The sequence below is a fragment of the Myripristis murdjan genome, chromosome 20 (genome assembly GCF_902150065.1).
Source record: "Myripristis murdjan chromosome 20, fMyrMur1.1, whole genome shotgun sequence".
Classification (NCBI taxonomy): domain Eukaryota; kingdom Metazoa; phylum Chordata; class Actinopteri; order Holocentriformes; family Holocentridae; genus Myripristis; species Myripristis murdjan.
In genome coordinates, this window is record NC_043999.1 from 25327263 (window position 1) to 25351907 (window position 24645).

The 24645-nt window shown below is 40.7% G+C and overlaps 1 protein-coding gene across 1 annotated transcript; it reads right to left on the reverse strand.

Annotated features, from left to right (window-relative positions):
* Positions 1–1378: 1378 nt before the first annotated feature.
* On the reverse strand, positions 1379–23206 carry alg14 (ALG14 UDP-N-acetylglucosaminyltransferase subunit). The gene is made up of 4 exons (XM_030078789.1): positions 23021–23206; positions 20901–21052; positions 20440–20562; positions 1379–2074 (listed from the first exon to the last, which is right to left on the reverse strand). The coding sequence occupies exons 1-4, from the start codon at positions 23163–23165 to the stop codon at positions 1844–1846; spliced, it is 651 nt and encodes a 216-aa protein (XP_029934649.1). The 5' UTR covers positions 23166–23206; the 3' UTR covers positions 1379–1843.
* Between the last annotated feature and the right edge of the window lie 1439 nt (positions 23207–24645).

Below are 24645 nucleotides of genomic sequence, written 5' to 3' on the forward strand. Positions count from 1 at the left end.
TTGTTATCAGGTGAGACAGATACGGCCTGTGTGTGTTTCCTCCACAGATGCTCTCAGATATTGTCCTATAAATAGCTCCAGATGGCAGACTGAGGCACGAACTTCTGCACCCTGTTCTCCTGTTGGTGTAGCTCAACAGATCGCCTCCATTTAGTCCAAACTCTTCCTGCAGAGCAACATCCAGGAACAGGAAAAAGACCACAAAGGAAACACAAACAGAGGAGTGACAATACAAAAAAAAAAAAAAACAACAGCAAACTCCAAGACAGGACAATGGTTAGTGCAACTCAGAAATGTACAGCAGTGCGCGTAACAGCTAGATTCCTCACAAAGTGGAAATAAAAATTACACCATTGACACGATGTGCAAGGATTTTAGCAGACCGTTACGGGCCCTTTTTGATGCAAGCACACAAATATGCTTTTAATTTGCACTTACTGCTTCCAAAGCCGCAGAGGGATTATTATGGGCTGTTGTGGAAGAAAAACATGTCAAAAGGATAGCCCGAATAAAAGATATGCTTTTGACAGCATCACCTTTTCATTCGAGCGAGGGTGATCATTAAAAGTGCGTAAAACCTTTCCCAGATTTCCCGCATAACACTCAAAAGATGTTGAATGATGCAGTGCACTGGAAGTTTACTGGAAAGTCGTGTTACTGTTTGCACAAAATTCTGTTCAGTCTTGCCTCTGTCATTAGTGTCTTTCTGCTTGTATAGAGACTGTCACCACGTCGCCCTCCTGATTTTTGTTTTGCTTGACATACAATCCTGTCTCAGTTTCTATTCAAAACTGGACTGTTGAGGTGATCTAATAGTAGCAGAATTTGAATTTAGTTTCATAAACAGAGTCATGAAAGGAATCCTCTCATAGGGACGGGATTCCTCTCTGTGCCCTCTGTTTTGAAGTCCTGTTTTGGAATGCTTGTAGCATGACTGATGCTGCTTTCCATAACCCTAAACATGATGCCAAGTCCTGGGCCACATGTCAAGGTATTTATCGCTTTCAGAAAGCCAAGGTTTTTTTTTTTTTTTTTTCCTTTATGCTACGTTTCATTCTACCTCTAATTAAATTTACCACCAATTCAGAAACCCAAACAAAGAAATGAAGTGGAATCATGCCTAACAAGTTAAAATTTGACCGACAGACTGTACTTTCTTGAGCTGTAAAAAGACGTCAGTTTATTTCAAGGTTTGGGAGACAGGTGAGGTGGACTCACAGGTGATTGGTGGCCACACAAAGTTCACTGTGTTAGACTTGACAGCAGAACGAGAAAATAACGACAACATTTTCATTTTGAGGAAAACTACACTTTTAATCTGAGAGCGGGCATTCAGTGCCAAGAAACGCTGCAATGGAAAAAATAAGACATCTATTGATAAGATTTAGGACACTTTAATGCTTTTTAAGGTTGAAAATTGTCTGCATTTATTCAGCATAACACCATGTAAATTTTGGTGTTATGCCCTGTACTGTAGGGTTGAACAGTTCATCGAAATGTTTTCAGAATTGCAATGTGGCCAAGTGCAAAATCAAAATCACAGGAGCTGCAAAGATGTAAGAAAATGTGTTTGTTTGGTACAGACCCCAGCAAACATCAAACCATCAACATTTTAATAGCTCTTTCAGTGAAAATAAAAATTACACTGCAAAAATGACCATTCCTACTAAAAGCTTGAATCACATTGCAATCACAATATCTGTAAAATTAATGTCAATATGATTTGTTTACTCATATTGTTCAAAAACCACTGTAACATATTTGCTCCAATTTGTTCCCTTATTTGTATGCATTCTGTGCTCTAAGAGCCCGTTTGCAGCACAATGGAAAATATGACATTCCGTCAAACTATTCTTCCAAGGAAAATGGATTTGGGGTATTTGTCCCTCAGGGCAGACCACTGCACAAAGAAGTAGTCCGATATAGGGTAGAGGATCTTTCCAGTCAGCGAAAGTGTCTCTACGCGGCATATGCTTTCAACGTAAACGATCAGGACTTTCTTCACTCCCAGAATTCCGAGCAGGAGCCCTGCAACACACAGGGGAACGCAGGTCCCGGGGCCGTTACACAGCACCTGAAACAACACACATGCACACACACACACACACACACACACACACACACAAAGAAGGATGAGCACATGCATAGTAAATGTGAGGCTCCATGCTTTTACCAAGCTCTAAAACTAAGCAAGACTTTATTCCTGATTTAACTGTTTATGAGATCTGAAACAAAAAGCTTATGCGGCAGTGCATTTGGCCATCACCAGAGCTGCTTAGGTTTGAGTGTTAATTTTGTTGACTAAAACTATAACTGAAGCCTTTTCAAAGATGAACAAAAGACAAAACGTTTATAAAATGAACCTTTGTTGAAAAAAAATAAAAAACAAATGAAAAATCATGACTTTTTTGTCAACAAATAAAAATGAGACGACAACGCGAGTCCCTACCCATGGACCCACAGATTTCACATTTGATATTAGGCAGCTTATAATAACAAAAGTTAGATAAATATACAGCATGTCAGCACATGGATATGGAGGAGAATGAAGAATCGTGGGCAGAGTTATTTTCTGAGGACTTCCCAAAGAAAGCAGGTGGAAGAGGTGGAAACTTCAAAACAACACATGATCATTGTAGCTTCAGAATTTCCCTCCTACCATTTTCCATTCTCCCCTCCAAATTCAGCACAAAACCCTCCTGCGCTTTTAACTGCTGTTTAGTGTTTGTTTTTGGAGAGACATCAGGCCTTCGAGATCTTCACAAATTCAAGTTCTTAGATCTGAAGTTTTTGACAGCTGTGGAGTGTGTCCAGCTTTAAGATCAACGAGCTGAGCCTCCACTCATCTCTCAGAGAAAAGGAATGTGCTGAATATACAGTCTGAAGATAGGGGAAGAAAAGAGAAACAGTGAGAAACAACTGCTGGGTGATTCAGACTTAGTGGCACTAAAAGTTAAGACCGAGACCAGGAGAAAGAAAGAAAGAAAGAGAGAGAGCGAGAGAGTGGGAGAAAACAAAAAGAAGGAAGTTCTCTGGTGAATAACTGCCTTCAGAGCTGAAAGAGGGTGAGGGAGTTGAGGGAGTTTGGGATTTACGGGAAAGCAGACACAGTCACTCTGGAGTCATGGGCTGCTAGGTCTGGAGAACTCATCATAATGCTGCACAGCTCAGACACACTCGCATTGTAATATACTGTCCGTGCTGCTCTGGAAATAATGGTATTCAGCCCTGCTCTGTGCATGGAAAACTCACACCAGTTATATAACTCATACCTGAGAGTGGAAATATATAGCAATCATCCCCAACCAGTGGAATAACTGAAACACATTATGATACAAAAAACAAGCACAGCACTTCGGCAGCAGGTTTAGGCTGATAATGGGGTTTTATTAAAATTCAGTTATCATCAGCATCTGATATAGGCTAATGGAGGTTTCTCTCTAACCATGGCTATCTAGAAAAACCTGCAAATGCTAACGTGACATTTCATTTTTTGCACATTTTATTAGTAATTCATTTATTATGTGTATTTTAAAGGGATAGTTGACCCATTTGAAAAAAAAAAAAAAATCATATTTCACTTCCCTCTCTAGCTGTTCTGTAGGACAGTATTGGTGCTATCTTGCTCTCATTGTTACTGAGTGCTGGATACTGGCTGGATGCTCCAAATGCTAACTGTTAGCCTCCTGCCATTGAGGTGGACTTCCCCCCGGCTAACAGTCTTACAAATACCTGCCTTAGTACCAGTTAAACCCAAGTTGGCAGCTGAAATTATGAATCGAAACTGTAACACTCAAACCCTAATTGAGATTAAACCTTCAAATCACATAGTAATCTAGGGCTGTACAACTGTCAGGACCTTTGATGGGGAATGATGGTCTATTCATTATAAACACTGCCATGGTCAGTGAGGATGCACAGTATTTTCATTTGACAAGCCAACACAGCCAACAAGAGCAAGTGATGATGAACGGTGCAAAAAGTTCATTCAAAGCTCCAAAGACGGCTGGAACAGGGGCAACTGGCAGAGATCAGGAAAGACGGCACATTAAAAATAAAATTTCAAGACATGGCTTTGGGCAGGCTTTGGATATGATTGGAGAGGGAGCACCAACTAGTTTCAGCTGGGCCATTGCAATTCTGCTACCGCTGCTATGCTATGTACAGTTGTCCCTCGCTATAACGCGGTTCACCTTTCGCGGCCTCACAGTTTCGCGGATTTTTTTTAGTGCAATTTTGCAGTTTTTTTTTTTTTTTTTTTTTTTTTTTTTTTTTTACAGCGCATTGTGTTCTGCGTCCTGATTGGCTAAGGGACTGCAGACCATTGTCAATCAATCTCCTCCGTGCCGTGTCTCCTGTACAGTACAGAATGCGTTCATTCTATAATACTGGACTTATTTTTCTACAAAGGTTTGAACTTTGAGAGTTTAAACAAAAGAGAAAAGAGAGAAAATGTTAATGCCTGTCTGAGAAAAGTGTATAAAGAGTGTAGTGAGGGGTTTTACAGCCTTAAAACATCCATAATAATTGTAAAAAATAAAGCTACTACTTCGCGGATTTCACCTTTTGCGGGTTATTTTTAGAACGTAACTCCCGCGATAAACGAGGGACCACTGTACTGCTATGACATTCGTGAGTACGGGGAGCAACTGAGGGCTCCATTCTGCCAGAGTAGGGCGCTTGTGTGTATCAGCCCAGGCTCAGGTTTCCCATTGATGGTAAGTCCCATTAACCCCCACCCCACCCCACCATCCTTCAATAGCCACTTATGGTGTAAGTGTGTGTGTGTGTATGTGTGTGTGTGTGTTGGCCATCAGAGGGATGCAGAGAGTATGCTCTTTAATACATTTTAGACAGCTACCTGCTGTTAAGAATGTAAACGTCAAAAAGGCTCACTTGCAAATGCAGCACTGTGAAACAAACTTTAATCGATATAATGTATCAACGTATCAATTTAAATTACTTTTACATTTGAAGTGTGTCGTGGGTTGGAGGTGATCAAATGGCTCATCATTTTAGGAGACATGTTTGGATTTCAAGCTTAATTTTGAATTCATCTCTTCCTGTGTGTAGAAATGGTGGGAAGACTGATTCTTTTAACTAACCCAATTCTTTCAGCCTGAAGTTTGACAGTTTGTGAGCTTGTTGCAAGTGTGGTTGATTTTTTCTGGAGTAGTCAGCCAGCATTGAAATCATTTCCATGGTGGCCAAAGAACAATTGCCTTTTTGTTCTGACAGTTGATTTGTTTTTCTGTTTTGTGCTCTTTTCTTATACAAGAGCCAAAGACCTAGAGTCTACAAGGGCATCAGCTTGCTTAGAAGTATAGACTGCAGTGCAACCAAATACTGACTCAGTCAGTTCTGTTGGCAAGCCCATGCAACTCATTTTAAAGTATGGTTCAAATTTATGACTGATGTGCAAGTTCACACATCCTAGCGGGTGAGGATTTCACACCAGTGACCATACCACACATCAGAGGAAGAATGATGATAGGGTGACTCTGCAGCATTGCAATCGGTGTGGCTGGGACACTCTTTTCTGTTGCAGCCAGACATAGTGCTTAGGCGCTAAGTGTATTATCTGAGAAAAATCTTGCTTAATGCAGGTTTAAACTTAATAAGCTCCATCAACACAGTGCTAGGGCACCAGCTGAAACCAAAATGAATGGGATAATATCTAGTATTGATATTTAACACATCACAGTTGGTTTGGTTACTGGCAATGGGCCGGTTGTCACCCACCAGCAAAATGATGACTGTAGTCCATAAAGTTGCAGCTTGGACGGCTGAATGGGACACCTCAGCCTGTTCCACGGGTTGTGGATGGTGGACCTGTACACTCCCTAAATGTTAGAGGTGCACCAATAATATTTGCCGGTCTAGCTCTTGTGTAAAATTGTGATCTCAGTGAAACAAAGTGCCAGTTGTATAAAGCTAAGGTGTCTGATAAAAACCTGCAGTTGAGGTTCTTTTTGTTCTTACCTGACCAGTCATGAAGGTATTTTTGAACTGCTTTTGGCTGAACTGAGTCCTGTTTGCCATGGGTATAACACCCTGGAGCCAAAGCCCCTTTATATAACTTTATAACTTTATTAAAAAAAAAAAAAAAGCTAGATACAAGAGACACAAAGCTATATTGAGGAATGTAGATCATTTTATCACTAACAAATAATTTAATGGGGAATTTCCAGGGAAACAATGTGAAAAATGAATTAGATTAAACTTTCAATTTCATCGACTAAAAACCACAGGAAGTTTTTGCTGAAAAGAACTTGACCAAAACTAACAAAATTCAAATGACTAAAATGTGACTTAAACTAAAATGCATTTTAGCCAACAGTAGAAGACCAGAACAAATCAAAACCGGCTGTGAAAATTAACACCTCACTGCTGCCAGTGTCACTGAGGTGCACAAGTCCCTCTACCAGGATCGGCTTGTGATTTCAGGAGAGGTTCTGACAAATCTCACTCATTTTTGTTCACCCAACATGGAGATTCCTTTTGCTGAATTTAAAATGTCAGTATAGAAAGCCTATGTACAGCAGCTTTAATGTTTTCAAGCTGTAGTCATGTGTGACATGCCATAATGACATCTATGAACAGAGTGTCCTGGCAGTGCAGTCGCTGGGGTAAATTAAGGGCACTTGTCTTGCAACGGTTTCAGATCCAGCTCATGTCACAAAATACAGACAGACATGTGTGAAACTAGGGTGGTAAAATTTTGTGGACAGATCTCATATTCTTGATGTGCAATAACTTCTAAAAGTCTGAACCCATAAAGATCACCAGATATTTATATTTTATATCAAGTCTTCTTTCTGGAGTAAATTTAAGGCTATGAAAAAAGGAAAGCTTAGTAGCTCGCAGATAGCTGTTATCCAATAACAACTGCCAACAACACTGAAGTGCCAGTTTGCACTTGCTATATATATTGTTCCTTGTAACAAGACAACAGGCCAACATCTGTCACAGTTTCCCATTAAACTGTCAATGGGGTCATGCTGTAAAAAACACCATTTGGAAAAAGTCTGCAACTACATTTTTGCATGTTGTTCTCCAGGAAATGTGTAAAAGCCACTTGTGACAGTTTTTTTTTTTTTTTTTTTACTATGCCTGTAAAGAGCAGCCTGCAGTCTGCAGCAGTTCCTTAGAAGCACTGCATTCATAAGCCTCACCAGAACATTCCTGGCATGCCTGCCCTGGCACTGAATCTCTCACTTCATTTTCAACCAGTGACTGGTAACCCAGAGGTTACTGCCGGATGAGTCAGCGTGGGCAGCCTTGCTGACATCCAGAAAGACATACATGTGAGGTCAGAGCCTTGGAAGATGCACTTGAAACTGTCATCATCAATGAATGTACTGAACACACAATCCAAATGCTAAATCCAAATGAAATATTATTGTGCCTTATCAAAAAGGAAGCATATTTTTATTTCCCTGAAAGATGTGCAAAGTTAAACGGTTTTATCTGCTTACTGTAGTTGTTTTCTCTCCCTAGTCTTGACAAAGCTCATCTATTTCCTTGAAATTCTGGCTTTACCGGTTTGATAGAATTTTTAGCGTCCGGGCAGTTAAGCTGCCAGGACACTACTGTATTCCTAGGTATTCTTTCTTTCTTTCTTCTTCTTTCTTCCGAGGAAATCATACTTCCCATGAGTGAAAACTCACCAAACTTTGCACAAAGGTCCAGTCCCATGCCAGATTACCTCAGCTGCAAACTCAAGCCAATAGTCCTGATGGTGGCGCTATAGCAAGCATCTAAAGTTCAAAACTTTGAAAATGCATAACAAATCAACCATATGTGCTACAACTTCACAACTTTCATCAAACTGTAGCTTCAATACTGAAGAAACTTTTGTATACTTAAACCCACTGAAAAATATGAAGTTCATCACTGTTTTTTTCAAAAACTGTAAAACTTATAAACCTATCCTCCTCCCATAATTTTTGCTCAAATGTCACCAAATTTGATACAGAGCATCTTCAGACTGTCCTACACAAACGTTGTTTCTCAGATTTTTGATTTTTTAAAAAATTGAGCCTTCAGTGCATCAAAATGTTTGACTGTAAATGCTACTGTAAACATATACCTACAAATTCTTGCTAAATAAATCTTCAATGTTCATGAAAAAATTGACAAAATTCTGGAGTCATGGTCGATGACGTGGCAAATTTCATAATTTTATCTCAAAAACTGAATTTTTGACTTTGATTTTGAATTTTTCTCTCATGTGAACCATTGGAGTCAATTCAAGAATGGCATTTTTAAACATCAATTTTTCACTTATGGAGCCAATCAATCATTTTTTTTAAAAAAATTACCAACATCTCCATGTTGTCTAGATGCAATATGTGTATTTTTAGATTTTTGTCTTAATAACTGAATTTTTTTTTACAGTGGTTTCAAATCTGGCTTTCCATGCACGGGTGGTTGTGTTCCTGCACAACAGTGAATGGCTTAGTCAGTTTGTCAAGCTGCTATTGAGTTGCTACTTGCCAATTAGCTCAGAGCGGTAAACAACTGTCTTTGGTTGCGGGTTCGTGCCTCAACTGGTGCAGAATCCACACTGTAATGTGAACATCTTAATCATGAGCTCCAAATTTCCTGAGTGTGACGGATCACTGAGCAGCATCTTCAAGTCTTTTTCTGCTAGAAAATCTGCCTTCATGAAAATAAACCAAACTTTGCACAAAGGTCCAGTGTCAATACTTTACAGTTGGTTCTCACTTTGCACATAGCTCAACTATTTCAGAAGACCTGGTTGATGTAGAGTGGCCATGTTAATTTAGTGATAACTTAGGTTAGGTAGTGTGTTGCGTGGATTAGTAACGGACAATTTGAATAATTATGGTACAGACAATTCTACTGATGGACTTTCATGTATTTGCCTTCTCTTAATACTCTTTCTACAATTGCTGATCAAAATGCCATTTCTGCACACTTCTCCATTTAGCTTAGCTATTAGCCTCTATGTAGAGTTTCTGTTCAATTTGTGAAGCTACACATGAATTGTCATTGACTAATTAGCTCAGTGAAATAGAAATTGATCCTTAGTCTCAGATGTTGTAAATTCAAGCCTCAGCTGATGCAAAAGGCAGATTGTGTTGCTAAATTCCTAAACATCTTCATATTCTTCTGCTTGTTGCTTAGAATTGCCTAAAAATTCCTGGACCCGACCCATCGCTGCGCAGCGGCTATAATTGGCTTTGTGATTCCACCCACCTTGTAGAACGGGGATACTCAAAGTCCGGCCCACGGACCACTTCCAGCCCGTGACGGAATTTTGACTGGCCCCCCAAGCAATCAGTCAAAAATAAAATGATAAAATACAAAATAATAATATTAAATTATTATTATTTTTAAATTGTAATAAAGATATTATCTTATCAATCAGGCCCGAACAGAATCTGCGCCTGCGGTGCTCCGATGAAAAATCCGCTGAAATTCCGCGGAATTTGAACACAACAGTGTTGCAGCAGCCGTGTTAGTGTACCTGAACGCATCTTGCCTCTCCCCCCGTTGTCTGTGGCTAATATCATGTCGTGAGGTGGAACAACAGAGGAGAAAACAACCTGTTTTAACAACTAAAAGATGTTGAAACTCAAATATAGAGCAGAGGAGCTCAGGCATTGTCATTTAGCGACACGGATCACTGCCACAGATAGGGCAGATGAATCTGCCAGTGATGTTTATGAAGGTGGAGGGGGAAAATGTGCCGTCGTCACCGTTGATCCAGTTTCTGTCATGCTGACAGCTACACTATATTACCAAAAGTATTCGCTCACCTGCCTTTACTCATACTATGAACTGAAGTGCCATCCCATTCCTAACCCATAGAGTTCAATATGATGTCGGTCCACCTTTTGCAGCTATTACAGCTTCAACTCTTCTGGGAAGACTGTCCACAAGGTTGAGGAGAGTGTTTATAGGAATTTTTGACCATTCTTCCAAAAGCGCATTGGTGAGGTCACACACTGATGTTGGTCGAGAAGGCCTAGCTCTCAGTCTCCGCTCTAATTCATCCCAAAGGTGTTCTATCGGGTTCAGGTCAGGACTCTGTGCAGGCCAGTCAAGTTCATCCACACCAGACTCTGTCATCCATGTCTTTATGGACCTTGCTTTGTGCACTGGTGCACAGTCATGTTGGAAGAGGAAGGAGCCCGCTCCAAACTGTTCCCACAAGGTTGGGAGCATGGAATTGTCCAAAATGTTTTGGTATCCTGAAGCATTCAAAGTTCCTTTCACTGGAACTAAGGGGCCAAGCCCAGCTCCTGAAAAACAACCCCACACCATAATTCCTCCTCCACCAAATTTCACAGTCGGCACAATGCAGTCTGAAATGTACCGTTCTCCTGGCAACCTCCAAACCCAGACTCGTCCATCAGATTGCCAGATGGAAAAGCGTGATTCATCACTCCAGAGAACGCGTCTCCACTGCTCTAGAGGCCAGTGGCGGCGTGCTTTACACCATTGCATCCGACGCTTTGCATTGCACTTGGTGATGTGTGGCTTGGCTGCAGCTGCTCGGCCATGGAAACCCATTCCATGAAGCTCTCTGCGTACTGTACTTGGGCTAATCTGAAGGTCACATGAAGTTTGTAGCTCTGTAGCAATTGACTGTGCAGAAAGTCGGCGACCTCTTTGCACTATTCGCTTCAGCATCCGCTGACCCCTCTCCGTCACTTTACGTGGCCTACCACTTCGTGGCTGAGTTGCTGTTGTTCCCAAACGCTTCCATTTTGTTATAATAGAGCTGACAGTTGACTGTGGAATATTTAGGAGCGAGGAAATTTCACGACTGGATTTGTTGCACAGGTGGCATCCTATGACAGTTCCACGCTGGAATTCACTGAGCTCCTGAGAGCGGCCCATTCTTTCACAAATGTCTTGTTTCACAGTCTGCATGCCTGAGTGCTTGATTTTATACACCTGTGGCCAGGCCAAGTGATTAGGACACCTGATTCTGATCATTTGAATGGGTGAGCGAATACTTTTGGTAATATAGTGTAACTTCCAAAGCTAAACCCGTCCATATTTTGGGTGGTTGTCCGACAGTCCAGCACCCGCCCACCCCCTCTGCAATTTTAATATCGGACTTTGCATGTTAAAAATTGTTATTTTTGCTCCAAACACATTGAAACATTAAAACATTACAAGGAAAAAAAAATACTCCGCAGAATCCCACAGATTTTCCTCCTGAATCACCACAGAAAACCAGAGAAAAGTCAGTGGATTCCGTGAATGAGTGCTTATCATAAATTACATTACTAGTATATAATTAATAACTCGTCTAAACAGAAAAGATTTGTGTTGAATGTGGGCCAAGTCATAAATGACTCTTTGTGAAGCAACTGAAAGAGGCCTGCAGGATGAGCAGTGTATGACATCACATAACAGGCATGCTAGGGAAGCGTGCCTTTTTGTTTGAACACTATAATTTGTTGACAGACAGATCCGGTCTACATGGCACAGTGACAGTGCAATGCTCAGTTGATGGTGTGGTTTAAAATTTCTGTTCGCCTTTTGGCAAGACTCTAATAGCTACATGACGAGGGATGGTGGGGACCATGGATCAGTCTCTGTTTGTTTGTTTGTTCATCTGTCTGTCCATCACAATGCAATATGTCCGACACTGCTGATGTGATTTTGACACTTGCATCCCACTACCATGAGCCAGCACTGACAGGTCAAGGGGACGGCTAGCTTGTAGGCTGTGGCTGCATCATTTAGAATTTGATGTAAATAGCAGGTTAGCTAAATGCACAAGAACAATGAAGCATTCGGAATGACCAGCTATATGTACTTACACAAAACAGACAGGGGAGTTTGCAACATATAATGATGACTTCCACTGTCATCATCCATTTAAGGTGAACTATACTGAGTTCTATTGTGTAAAACCACCTGACAAGAATGGCTGAGTGTATCACATGCTTTTGCCTCTCGCTGACTCACCACACCAGACATAGTTAGTCATTATCATGCAAGTGACTAAAGATCAGGTTTTAAGAGACTGAAAATAAATACCTCATATAGAGCTTGGGGGGGGGGGGCGACACTGCAGGTAAACTGTCTAGATGTGAAAGATGTGGTTAAGTTTCCCCAAAAATACACTGGGAAAACACCACTTCATTGTGTGTATGAATTACAGACCAGTATAGCTGAAGGAGTGAGTTTGGGGTTGGCTGGGGTTGGGATCAGGGTCGGGGTCGAAGAGATAAGTTCTATCAGTTCTGCAAATCCAGCATAATATCTGCAAAATGTTCTGCTAATCTTTTCCCAAAGCAAGCGGTCGTATTTTGGAACTCTGATATTTGAGTTTCCACTGGTTTCCATTCATACCACTAAACCCCGTGAAGCACAAGCATTTTTACATTCAACTTTTGGGACCTTGCAGTGGCCCGTGTGTGTATTTGACAGCAGTGCTTACTGGCAACCTGAAGCCATAAAAGTTCTACAATGACTGAAGGAAGTTTCTGGAAACAACACAGTTTGCACTGGAAAGTGAAATCTCAGCACATGCCGAAGTAACCACGGAATTGTTGGTATGGATCACCAACTATACTAATCTTACCAGATATATTACGGTCAAAATAGCCAAAACCTATACTCAAACTTATACAAAAAGGCAGAGGGCAGTCACATCTCTTGGCACTCAGAAGCAAACACAGACTGGGAATGCTGATTTGCCTCCTTGCCAGTTTTAACATGCCTGTTCAACATTCATCCCATACCATGATTATGGCTTCTCTCACATATGTTTCAACATGACACATGACAGGGGAAAGGAGATCATATTCTTGATCAGAATGTGGTTCCTAGTGAGTGAACAGTCCTCTCCATTGTGTGCTGGACTGGCTGCTTAATAAGGTTAAGGTAAACCAGATGGTGAACCACTCCTACAGCCCATGGAGGAAGAAAACAAACAGAGTGAGACTTAGCTAGAGGAAGTTAAAACTGACACAGAAATATCCAAGACTAAGGGCAATGGTATGTCCTTTTGACTGCTGCTGTCACTCTTGTGAAACTGCAACAACTACATATTGTCACTTGAAGCTACGCAATAGTACATGGTCTCTCGTTGTAAAATTACCCCTTGCAATGTGAGAGTGGTCACTGCAGATCTTCTTTCCAACATAAAAATGTATATCTAGCCTAATGTTATTTCCCTCACTGGCCGCTTCAGCCTCGCTCAAAGTCTCTCTGAAAATGCTCATTCTACAGATAAACACATCCGAATATCAGATCAATCGCACAAGTGCCTCATAAATCAGCACTGCAACCACTTGCCATCTTGTAGCTGAGTCTGCAGCCTCACCCAATTTTCAATAAATAAATCAGCACTGCAGCCACTTGCCATCTTGTAGCTGAGAGTCTGCAGCCTCACCCAATTTTCAAATTGAAGCTCAGACACAAAACAATCAAAGTAATCTAATAGGAGTCTTGTACGAGTGTAATATGTCATGCCCACGAAAAAAAAAAAATACATTTTTCTTTCCTCTCAGTTTCTTCAAGCAATCTTCCAGGGGAATGGGAGTGGCTTTGTGCATTTACAAAAGGAGTGTGTGCTATCAATAATCAGTATCTCTTGTGGCCACAAAATCGCTGAGTGCGGCTTTAAATAAAAACTACAACTTGTCACTGAGGGTAATGCGAACTCTGAAAAACTGACTAGGTCCCTTGGATTTGGTCAACGCACAGAATGCGTGTGGGCTGAAAACAGGGACAAATGGACATGCCAATTGGCGCACTGAGGTTACATGTTTCAAGAGCATCTGGTAGACAAGGAGGAGAGTAGCATACTATTTTGAGTTTTCTTAAATCGTCTATACCTAACATTAGTATCTAAAACCGTACATGTTTCAAGTTTTAGTTTCCTCTCTAGGTCTCTTGCTGTTTTGGTGTATCTGAAGAAATTCCTTGGAACTTGTGGTGAGACCAGCCATTAAGGATCAGACTTGTCTGACAAAGACCCGCAAGAACCACTGGTTTCTGATGTGGCTATGCTACGGCCAAAACTGATTCAACTATAGCTGCATTCTCAAATGAGATTCTTTTGTCTTTAAGGTGAGCTACATGCTGAAACCTGCAGGGATTTTGTGGCCATTTTTTACCTGCTTCGGATCTCTAAAGAACGTGTCCATTCACTCCAGTTGTTTTGGTGAACTATTCTCTTTTGTGCTCTTTAATAATTACACACTAAATCAGGGTTTTTCCAAAATTACAAAAAAAAAAAAAAAAAAAAAATCCTAAGTATCTCCATGACGTCTGCTAATGAAACGCTGATGTATTTGCCACTCTGCCTTGGACACGCCCCTGTTTTTCTGTTTATTGTGATAATTTCGCCCTCAGGGTTTCAATACTGTACCCTATTTATATGCGTTGGTTCCTTTTTTACACACATAAAACTCATCACAAGCTTTAATTTGATGTATAGATCTCATTTTCATCCAAACCATCAATCCCTGTGGCTAGAATTCGTCCATACGGCCAAGCCAATGTCAGTCCAAACCAGGACTGTAAAACCCTACTGACCAATCATTTCAATAGGTCTTTCTAGTGGTAATAATGATAATGATATCTCATAACAATAACAACATGGTTTTCGCAGTCTTTACTTTACAATGCTTAACAGTCTATAAAACCTGTATAAGTGCCTCTGTGCAGAGTAAGTGCTTTTGTAGGCATATAAATAAGCTGACTGAAAAAGAGATTTATGCTCTCCATCTCACATCCTTAACCTGGCTTCTTCTATATTGTCTACATTCTTGATTTATTCCAAACAAACCACTGTTGTTGCTTCTGTAAACATAAAACGTATCACTTCCTTCGCAGCAGAGGAATTTTCCTGGGAAAGAAGTGTTTGGAACAGCAAGCTTTCATGTAGGCCTACCGTTGATTGGTTCAAAGCCACCATTGTGAGGAATCTGTTGTTGAAAGCAAAATGAACCTTTAAGTATTACATGAAAAAAATTGTGGATTAACCTTTGTTTGAACTGTCGCGTCTTTGACCTTACATGTCTGTTTGATAACTTTATCAAGACTGTATCTTAAGAAAAGCAGGGGTGGAATTTTCTTGTAAGGCCTGTAGAGTGAAGTGTTTCCTCTTGCTGGATAAGTAGGTTACTGGGCTACAGCTGAGCTATGTGAAACCATGAGCTATGAGAGGGCTATGCTGACACATCTGGAGCTAATGGTTGACAGTGTTGACAGTGGTCTGTTTGCGTATGATAGACTTGAAAGTGTAATCTCACAAATGCCCTTTTATGGCTTGCGAGCCCCCCTGCGCCCCAAGCTCCGCCTCTGCAGTTTCCTCTACCCCCTGCTCCCTGCCTCCACCCCCCGACATGTCCCCGTGATTCTTAGTGGGAGGATCAATCCCACCCCCTGCCACTGCAACCCTGAGATCCATGTTCAAGTTTGGCCAAAGCAAATAAAAACATCAATTCCCCCACTGTTCACAAGCAGACAAGCCAGACCTCATCAGAATGTGGACCCAGAGTTAAGAAGCCGACAAGCTTTGGGGAAGCGGGGGATTGTGGGGAGGAGGTTCCCACCCTAAATCAACAACAGCCTACACAATGGAGGCCTCCAAAAATGGCATCTGACATTCCTGAGATAAAGGAGACAGTAGCAGTGGAGAAAGACGTCTATGAGCAACTTCTTTTCAGGCATGAGGTTATTTTTTGGCGAGTTAGCATGAGTCGATGTGTGTGTTTGGGGCTAACATGCTACAATCCAACACCATTTCAATAATATCCAGTATTACTATTCAAGTGTGCCGCTGGATTTCCATGGAAACATGCCAGCTTACTATGGCATGTTTTCGAACTGCATTTTTTGAGGGAATGTTACAGCTCTTTTCTTGTTATTTTCCGATTTGAACTAGAAAGTAGATCCAGCAAGTAGCATCTGCAGGAAACATAAATGTAGTAACCTTGCATCGTGAGGGAACAACCTGATAGAACTTTCACAAATAATTGTAATGACATGACAAAAATGGGTACTGGGACTTGTTGTTGTGTTGGTTTATGTGGTAACAGTGTTATTTTGGGACCTGTTTTGCCATGCCGTGGAAGTGAATAAAGACACACAATACAGGATTGTGAATTAGCAGCCCAGGGGAGCATGGGGCAACTAAAGAGGATTTTTCACCACCATGTGGACTTCTTATCACACCAAAGTAACAATACAACCAAACACTCCACTAAAGTTCAATTTTGGTTAAACTAGGCTTCTCATAATCACAGCACCAAGGTTATTCTAATCCTTTTATGATGTTTACGTGATGTTTACATGTGTCAGATTACTGGTGTAACCAGGTTTAGAGCACAATTGTTTAAGCATGTAGCCTGTGATTGTGGATATAGTGGGCAGTCCTGGGCCCTGTATAGTTGTGGTGCAACAGCCTTGCTCAACTCGCCGTTCAGTCCGCCTCGCACCCATGGGACAGAGAAGAGAAGCCTGATACAGCATCTCCTCTGTCTCTCTCTCTTTCTCAATTGGATAACTTCATTGTCCCGACTGTTAATCAGAAACAATACTGCAAAAGCAATTTACAGTGCATATTTCCAAAAGCCACAGTCAAACTATTCTCAGATAATTGCTTACTTGGCTTAAAAAAATATACAATACAAGAGCTTGAAATCATCCACATATATTCTATATGACAGCTATTAATTAGTTCTGTGGAAAAATCTGTTTCTAATTACAGAGAAATGGCATAATCATTGTTTGCTTCAGCTCACAAAGACACACTAAATGTATTGTCTCCCCTCACTCAGTATCTCTCCGTCTGTGTCTCTCTCGCTCTGCTGGAAAAGCCAATTAGGTCCTGCCACATGGTGTGAACTAGATCCTTCCCCGAGCATTCAGCCCGGGCCAAGGGAAGCTAGTGGGAGTGGAAAGGAAAAGCCAGGGGAATGGGGGGAGGAAGAGTTACGGGGCCCCATTTTGTTCAGTTATGCTGAAACAGAACCCACTGTCCCTCTGTGGAAAAAATGCTGCTTTAACACAATATGAGAGAGAACAAAAAAGCTCAACGCTAAAAAAACTGTCTGACTGAGCTTACAGGTGGTAAATACTATTAGAAAGTCACCTATGACTGAATCAGTGAAGGTTTTGATAAAGGTGAGCCAACTGCACATGTACCAGACGTTTTAAAAGTCATACTAAGACAATTTGCAAAACAGTGAACCTTAGTTAAAAAAATGCTATTTTTTTCTTTTTTTTTTTTTTACTTTTGACTGTGCCTTAGATTAGCAGTCTAAGGGAGCATAGAGCAACTAATGAGAATATTTTAAGTAGGGGAGAGAAAAGGGGGTGACATGCAGCAAATGGCCTGAGGTCTGATTCAAACCCAGGACGCTGTGATCGGGACTCAGCCTTGACAGATGGTACACACTCTTATCTGGTAAGCTACCGGGGCGCCCCCTAATGAGGATATTTTATCACCGCGTGGACTCATATCAAATATAAAACTCACCAGCCTACCAAAGTTACCAAATTTTGCTTTAACAATTTGGTACCAAGCTAACAGGACAGTAATCAAATCTAGAGTCTTTTTATAGTTGGGCCTTGAGAATCTTGGTCAAAAAGCAAATAAGGTATCATCACTGTTTTATTTTAAGGAAGTATAAGATATTAAGTTTTATTTTTTTATTATTTTTTTATTTAAACTTTTTTCAAATAGTTGAATGAACTTGTTCCTCGACCTCTTTGCAGTTATGTGAGGAGCAGCTGGATGAAAGCAGCTGGGGAAAAAAAGTCGATAGAAAACTACAAAGAAAAAAATTTGGTGTCCATAAATGGGTTAAAGTCTCTGTGAAGTCTGAGCTCTAATGGTACCAAGTAGGGTTCCTCGTCTTTGGTGGCAGGTGATGTCACCACTCATAGAGAACAGTTTGGTGGGGATTAGTTACTTTTTAAAATCGATGCTTGGAGCATGGCTGCAAGGCTGCTAACTATCTGGGTGCTACCCAGCAGTCCCAAGACAAACAGATTAAGCTGTCATATATATGTATATAATAAGCAATTTGAGTGGGGATGCCATCCCCCTTGTCAGCAAAATTCCTGAATGTATCTTCCTTGTTAACCTGCCATCCCTCCTCTCCATCCCCTGGTAGCAGAGAGAGTGCAGGGCCAGAGGGCTTGTTTATTTGTGAAGCTGACTCATTGATCCTTTATCTGACTGAGCTTTGTGCAAGTTATAATACAGCTCTGACCATGGCTCTGAAATATCAGCAGCCTCACTGTGCTGTGTATTGATAAATCCATGGCGCTGTCCATGGTGCTGAAGCAGCTAATAGATTTCCAATTGCGCCTTTTTCTCTCAGTTCTGCCCTCCTGTCAGTTTTGTCTTGTATCTATAATACTCACTAAATTTCTTTAAAAATCTTTCTCTAAAAATCTTTATTGTGACAATAAATCAGTGACAAGTAGCAAGATGCAGTTGGAGAAGAGCAACAGTATCAGGCACACTGATGCCTGTGGTATTCCTATAGTATTCCTTTAATATTTCTATGATCATTCAGTAGCGTCTGTGCTGCTGAAAATACACTCCTGACCAAGCCACCTCTATAACAAAATATTTTAGGGGAGACATGACTGCAGATATAGTGTTTACGGTAGATGTTTGGTGTAACCTGGGAGTAAAGCAGGTCATGTGACTGAGGAAATTAATTGCACTGACTGCACCGTGCTCAGCTGATACAGTTACATAATTGTAGGTAAAGTTTATACTGTCAAAACTACGGTGTGTTTAGAAAAATAAGCATTATTAACATGGTTAATGTCCACACCCAGTCAAAGAGTAGGTCTACACAAAATATCAATTTAGCCTGACAGCAGTTCTAATAAATCAAAATTATAATCACAATTAAAATATGAAGAATACAGGCCTTTATGATAGACTTGGAAATGTTGCGGTTATGGTTAAGGCATCCTGCAACACTGTCCTTTGGGAGGTGTTTGTAGCAGGGGGGTGCTTGCCTTGGGCCATCCCCCCTGTTCAAAAATAATCACTTACTCATAATAAGATATCACTGGGCACTGGATAGTTCTACAGACACATGCACTAATTGAAAAGGGAAGAAAGAAATGTGATAATTCCTAGGCTTGGGGGGACTGGCTCTGGAAGTCCTCATGCCGCGTTTTATGAGGTTGTCAAAGCAATTGGATTCACATGAACGTTCTCTCTGCTGCTTTGTCCTATGCACGGGATAATAACTGGCATGCTGCATTCATTAAGTTGACAGAGTTTTTGACCACAGAATTCAAACGAAAATAACAGCACAATCAAAACAGGATATTTGTGAGTATTTTCTTGGAGTGGAAATCCATTTAAAGAGCTGATCTACTATCAAGAAGACAGACGTGATGTGATTCAAAGAGCGTGGTCTTGTGATGTCACTCAAGCTCAATGTCAGCTTTGTACACTTCAAGGAAATTACACATAGGTATGTATATCTGCATGTCATTTGACCCTTGACTGCCACTAGTAGTACAGAGTTGGATGGACCTGTTTTCATGTAGGTATAGTCAAACTGTAAAGCAGCTAAAGATGAAGGAAGAGAGCCATGTGGAGGACAACAGTTGTAGAGGACAGGTGAAGATTTTTTTCCTTTGGGTAAGAAAACTGACGACTTAGAAGAGACATTATCTGTCTGACACTGTCTTGCTAGAATGACGCCCCTCAGTATATTTTAAAGAAATGTGAACTATGGTAAAGCTGGAAAAAAAAAAAAAAAAACATCCATATATATATATATATATATATATATATATATATATTCAGCTAAACTTATCTGGATGAATAGATCTAAAATCTATCTAAAATATTTCTTCCTATGTGCACAAGAATTTGCAACTCATGTGTTCAAATATACCAAATGTACACTGCAAGGAGAGCGATGTTTCAACATTGCATGCATTTCACATTTGTTTCCTGCATTTTGTTTGAAATAGGGCAGAATGGGCTAAAGTGAGCAACTTTTTACATTACATGTTGCTATGACAAAATAAAAACTATACTTGAGGCTACTGGACATTGCACAGAAATTAATATTTTCCAGTTCTAATATAGTTTTAAAATACTTACCCCTATACTCATGGTAGATTTTACCCTTTAATCATCATTCCATAAAACTTCACACAGCAGCTCAGGCTTACAGTTTTGCCAAATGCATCAAAACATATTCCATCAAGAATCAAGAACTGTATGAGGCCGCAATATTTAAAAATCCCATCTTCTGACCTGGCCTTTGAATGCAATTCTGTGTTTGGCTGTCTAGATACAACAGGTGGCTCATGTCACCCCTTCTCTTCCCCCTTCCTCCCTTTACAGATAAGGTTTAACTGTGAATCCATGCCAGTGAAAGTATATATTGGCTTATGTCGGTTGAAAAACACTGCTGACTGGCCTGTGGTTCAACCTACCATGTCAGGTCTGAGACTGAAGACCAGGGGAACGGAATATCGGATGGCATTCAGGGTGCTGACCGTCGACGAGCTCCAGGACTGATGCACTTCACGACTTCGTGGGATCCTGTGGATGGTAAACTACAGGAAGACAGAACCTTGAAAACAACTTACAACCCCAGTTTGCAAAAGTGAAAGTTGCAATACCTAAGGCAATATGTTAGATAACACTGTCTAAGCCTGTTTTTACATATACTATTCCCTGTCCTGTGATATTCAAACTGTCTTCAAATAGAAGCAACTTGCATATATACGTATTAGTGCCGGTCTTTACAGTTTAAAAGCATCAATTTCAGGAGAGGCACACATGAAAACAATAATTATGCCATCTGCTGGGGAATATTGGAATTGCGCTCCACACCATCATGGTGTGAGGTTGATTTTATCATCCCACAATGTTGACACAGCTGGGTCTATACCTGTGAATCAGAGTCTGTGTGTTCTTTTGAGGTTTCAAAGGTGCAGATTTTCTCCTCGCTCATCTTGTCAGTGTCAGCTATAACATAATGGCGAGGTCTGTAGGACGGAGACAGGCTCTCCATCAGCCGCAGAATCTCTGTAGTGTGGCCGCCTGTGAAACACACAACACCAGCCCACAGGGTCAGTTGGAACAGGGCACATTTCCATCATCATGAGGTCAAATGTGAACGAGCCTGGCTGAATTTTCTAGTGCAAATGGATTACAACACAGCACTGTCAGTGTCTTTTTATTATAAGAAAATTGTCATACTGCAGCTTTCATCCAAATGAACTTTTCAGATTCCAGTTTACATAATAAATTATGCAATTTCCACTGTAAAAAACAAACAAACAAACAAAAAAAAAAATCACAGTAGCTCTACATCATGTAATTTTTAGTTTTAATGGATCAAAAGAAAAAAAAAAAAAAAAAACTCTTGACATTCTGCCTGGCATCAACCATGTATTTAAATATGTTGACTATATCTAATGATCTGACCTACAAACTCCTCAGAGAAAAAAAAGTGGTGGTGGGTGGGGAGTAGGGGTGGGTGGTGACATGCAAATGATGCATTTCTGAGCGCTTTGACACTAGAATTTCTGGGAGTATATCGTATGTCCATAGTACAGGAATATCCATAGTATACTATAGGAACATAGTATATCCCACAGTTTGGCAACAAGTACAACATTCCCCATTTTACACAGTCACAACACTCAAACATGGGAGTAGATAATTAACAATTATACAACAGGTAGATCCGACTGAGCAATCTGATTGGTCAATCAGACGTTTAGAATGTGCTCAAATGAGCAATTGAGCATGGCTAGCCATACTGGAAAGTGGCTCAGGGCCAAGTAAGACCTTGTCTAACCAATGAGATGTACAGAACACCACAAACATTTTCAAATTTTTCAACAATCACTTAATATATCTATTAACAGAATACATCTACAAATTAACAGCTCAGTTTTTCATTTGTTACTGAGTCAGTTTTTCAAAACAATAACTTTGTCATATGTGATCTTTTCCATTCTTTTGAAGGATAACATGGTGGTTGAGTGAGTCTACATTGTACTCATCATCTGACTACTGATGATGTTTTTTTCCCCACAATTACTCCACATTTTTACCAGATGAGTCTAAATCGTACTCACTTTCATCAAACCACCTGCATTTAAAAAAAAAAAAAAAAAATCGTGCAGCTTTTATTTTGAAAATCTGGAAATGACAACAAGTAGAACCAACAAGGTAGAAGCAGATTCCTCTTCTCATCTTTGCTGACTGAGATTTTATTGTGAAAGGTTCCACAAGCTGGCACTGATCATTAAATACGAGTACACAAAAAGCTACTCAATTATAGTAGCATGAGTAGACGCAATTAGTTACTTCACCCTCTAATATAGATCTTATGGCTTCAACAGTGCAGTTACTACTTAAGAACATGAACAACTCTCCCCCAAAACTGAAAAAAAAAGATAAAAATGGGCCACTTTTGAGCATAAAGAAGCAAAATAACTTACTGTTCATTATTCTTACTACACATGCTACTCCTAAGTCCCTCTGTTCTCATCATTTCACAGAGTCAGAGGTTTAGCTGACTGTCTGTTTCACAGTGGAGTGCTGATTAGAAGCTAACGTGAATGCTACGGAAGTCAGCTAGCCGGCGCTCAGCTCCCTCCCGTGTGGACAGCAGTCAGGCGGTCTACTGTCTCCATGGTGGTCGGCAAACTTACACAGCTGGCACCAGAGACACACAACACTTGACAGTTCGGCTTACATTTTATTCACCAAGCGGCACTGACTTCCACAAAACTAGCTAGTGAAGAAGCAGATCAACAAGAGCTCCAGTGAGCCTGGTGGAAAAGTGGAGATAATCACTTAGTATGTGTAACTTGGTGGATCACTTACATGCCGAACAGCTCAATACATTGTCTCGAGTCAAAAAAAAAAAACGTCTCTAACTTACATACAATGTTACACTGTTATGTTTGGCATGGCAGTCTGGTGATACAGAGAACAGCACTGCGGCTAGCTGCTACCCTGGCTCTGACTCTGGTAAGGATTTGATGTCATTACCTGATCCTGCAACAGCAAGAACGGTGACAGGACCTTTGGCTCCGGGTCTGCATTTTGAACCGGTCGTCACGATAATAAATAACCGTATTATAAAGAATAACACCGTACCAAAAAATCCGACCAACACGCCTACACACATAGACATGGTGACAGCTACGGTAGCGCGGAGGGGCCAAACTTATTGTCCTCTTCCTCTCCTTCTTCTAGTTTGTGTTCTGTTTTTACGGAGGCTGACAGCCTCAAGTTTGCAATACTGCCATCTGCCGGTGATCTTAGCTTACTGCGCCCCTGTTCCTACTATTGTGAAACAATTTAATAATAATAATAATAATAATTCTTACAGAAATTTGAACAGATATCTGTGCCCTTGTACTATGCTTCCATACGCCAGCATGCCTTTTATTAGGCTGCTGGTTAGGACTGGTACATTTTCTCTGCTCATCTCCAAACAGGCTCATAAAGAGCTGAATTCTACTGCCAGTGACTCAACAACAAGAAGTCCATTATGTCTCCCACCAAAAAATAAATAAATAAATAAATTGAGTGGACCTGAAAAAGTTCATTTGTGCATCAAGTAACACGTGACAGTGATATCTTCATTTACATCTTTTATGTATACTTGACCCACTTTGTTGGTCTGCAGCAGGATTCATTTTGACAGCCAGTTGTAATTTAGTCTTAGAGTGCTGACTAAAATGCATTTTTGTTTAGTTTCTATGTAATTCTATGTAATTCATTTTTCACAGTTTTTCTCTGCAAATTCTACATTAAATCATTTGCTAGTGGCCTTTATACACAGATTGATCTACATTCCTTGTATTTTTGATCTAGCTTTTTTTTTTAATATCAAAAGTAGAGTTTACTCAACAATCTGCCTCCTTATAGGTCAGGAGCTGTGTTTTCATTTGTCTATTTCTAGTATGTTGATCTTTGTTTCATTTGTTGAGGAAAATGTCATCATATTTTGTCGCAGTTTTTGATATGAATTTTTGTTTACTCTTCATCCTGTTTTTGGTCGCGCATTTGAGCTTTGTATTTCCAGAAACTGGGCAAACTGAAGCCTAAATGAAGGCACATCCCAGTCTGCCCTGAAACACACCATCTTTGTTTTGGGTGACACCCAAAAGTGTGTGTGCTAGAGGGGAAACACCAAGGTGAGAGGGGGCATGGATGCTGCACTTGGACGCACTTCCCTCTGTCATCTCTTCCTGTTGACTTGGCCTGCCACCAGCCGGCTGCTGCAAGAATCCTTTTCAGAATTTAGCCAAGTGGCCACTTGAGTTGAGCATTTCTGGGAATTGGCCAAAGATTGCATGAACATTGCAAAAGTGTTCAGAGGTTTTGTCAACATCAGGGTGCACTTGGCCTGAAGAGATAATGGGGTGATGCTCAAATACCTGGGAAAGAGATCAAATGCCAGCTCGCCTCTGCTGCTCCAGCAGCCCCACTGCCACTTTTCCTGACTGTTTACAGTGTATATCCCCCCCAGCCTATCAGCATATAGCAGGGTATACCCACTTCCTCCTTCCTCCACGTACTTGGTAGATTCTGACCTCCTCTGGTAGGAATCAGGAATTTCTGACTTTCCTACTTGTCCCAAACGCAGCATCAGTTAAAGCTAATGG

Excerpts from the sequence above, each read along its gene's own strand:
- alg14 (XM_030078789.1), bottom strand. The coding sequence starts at position 23,165 with ATGTCTATGTGTGTAGGCGTGTTGGTCGGATTTTTTGGTACGGTGTTA. Across the intron at positions 21,053-23,020 it reads TCTTGCTGTTGCAGGATCAG|GCGGCCACACTACAGAGATT; the intron begins GTAATGACATCA and ends TGTGTTTCACAG. Across the intron at positions 20,563-20,900 it reads ACACAGACTCTGATTCACAG|TTTACCATCCACAGGATCCC; the intron begins GTATAGACCCAG and ends GTCTTCCTGTAG.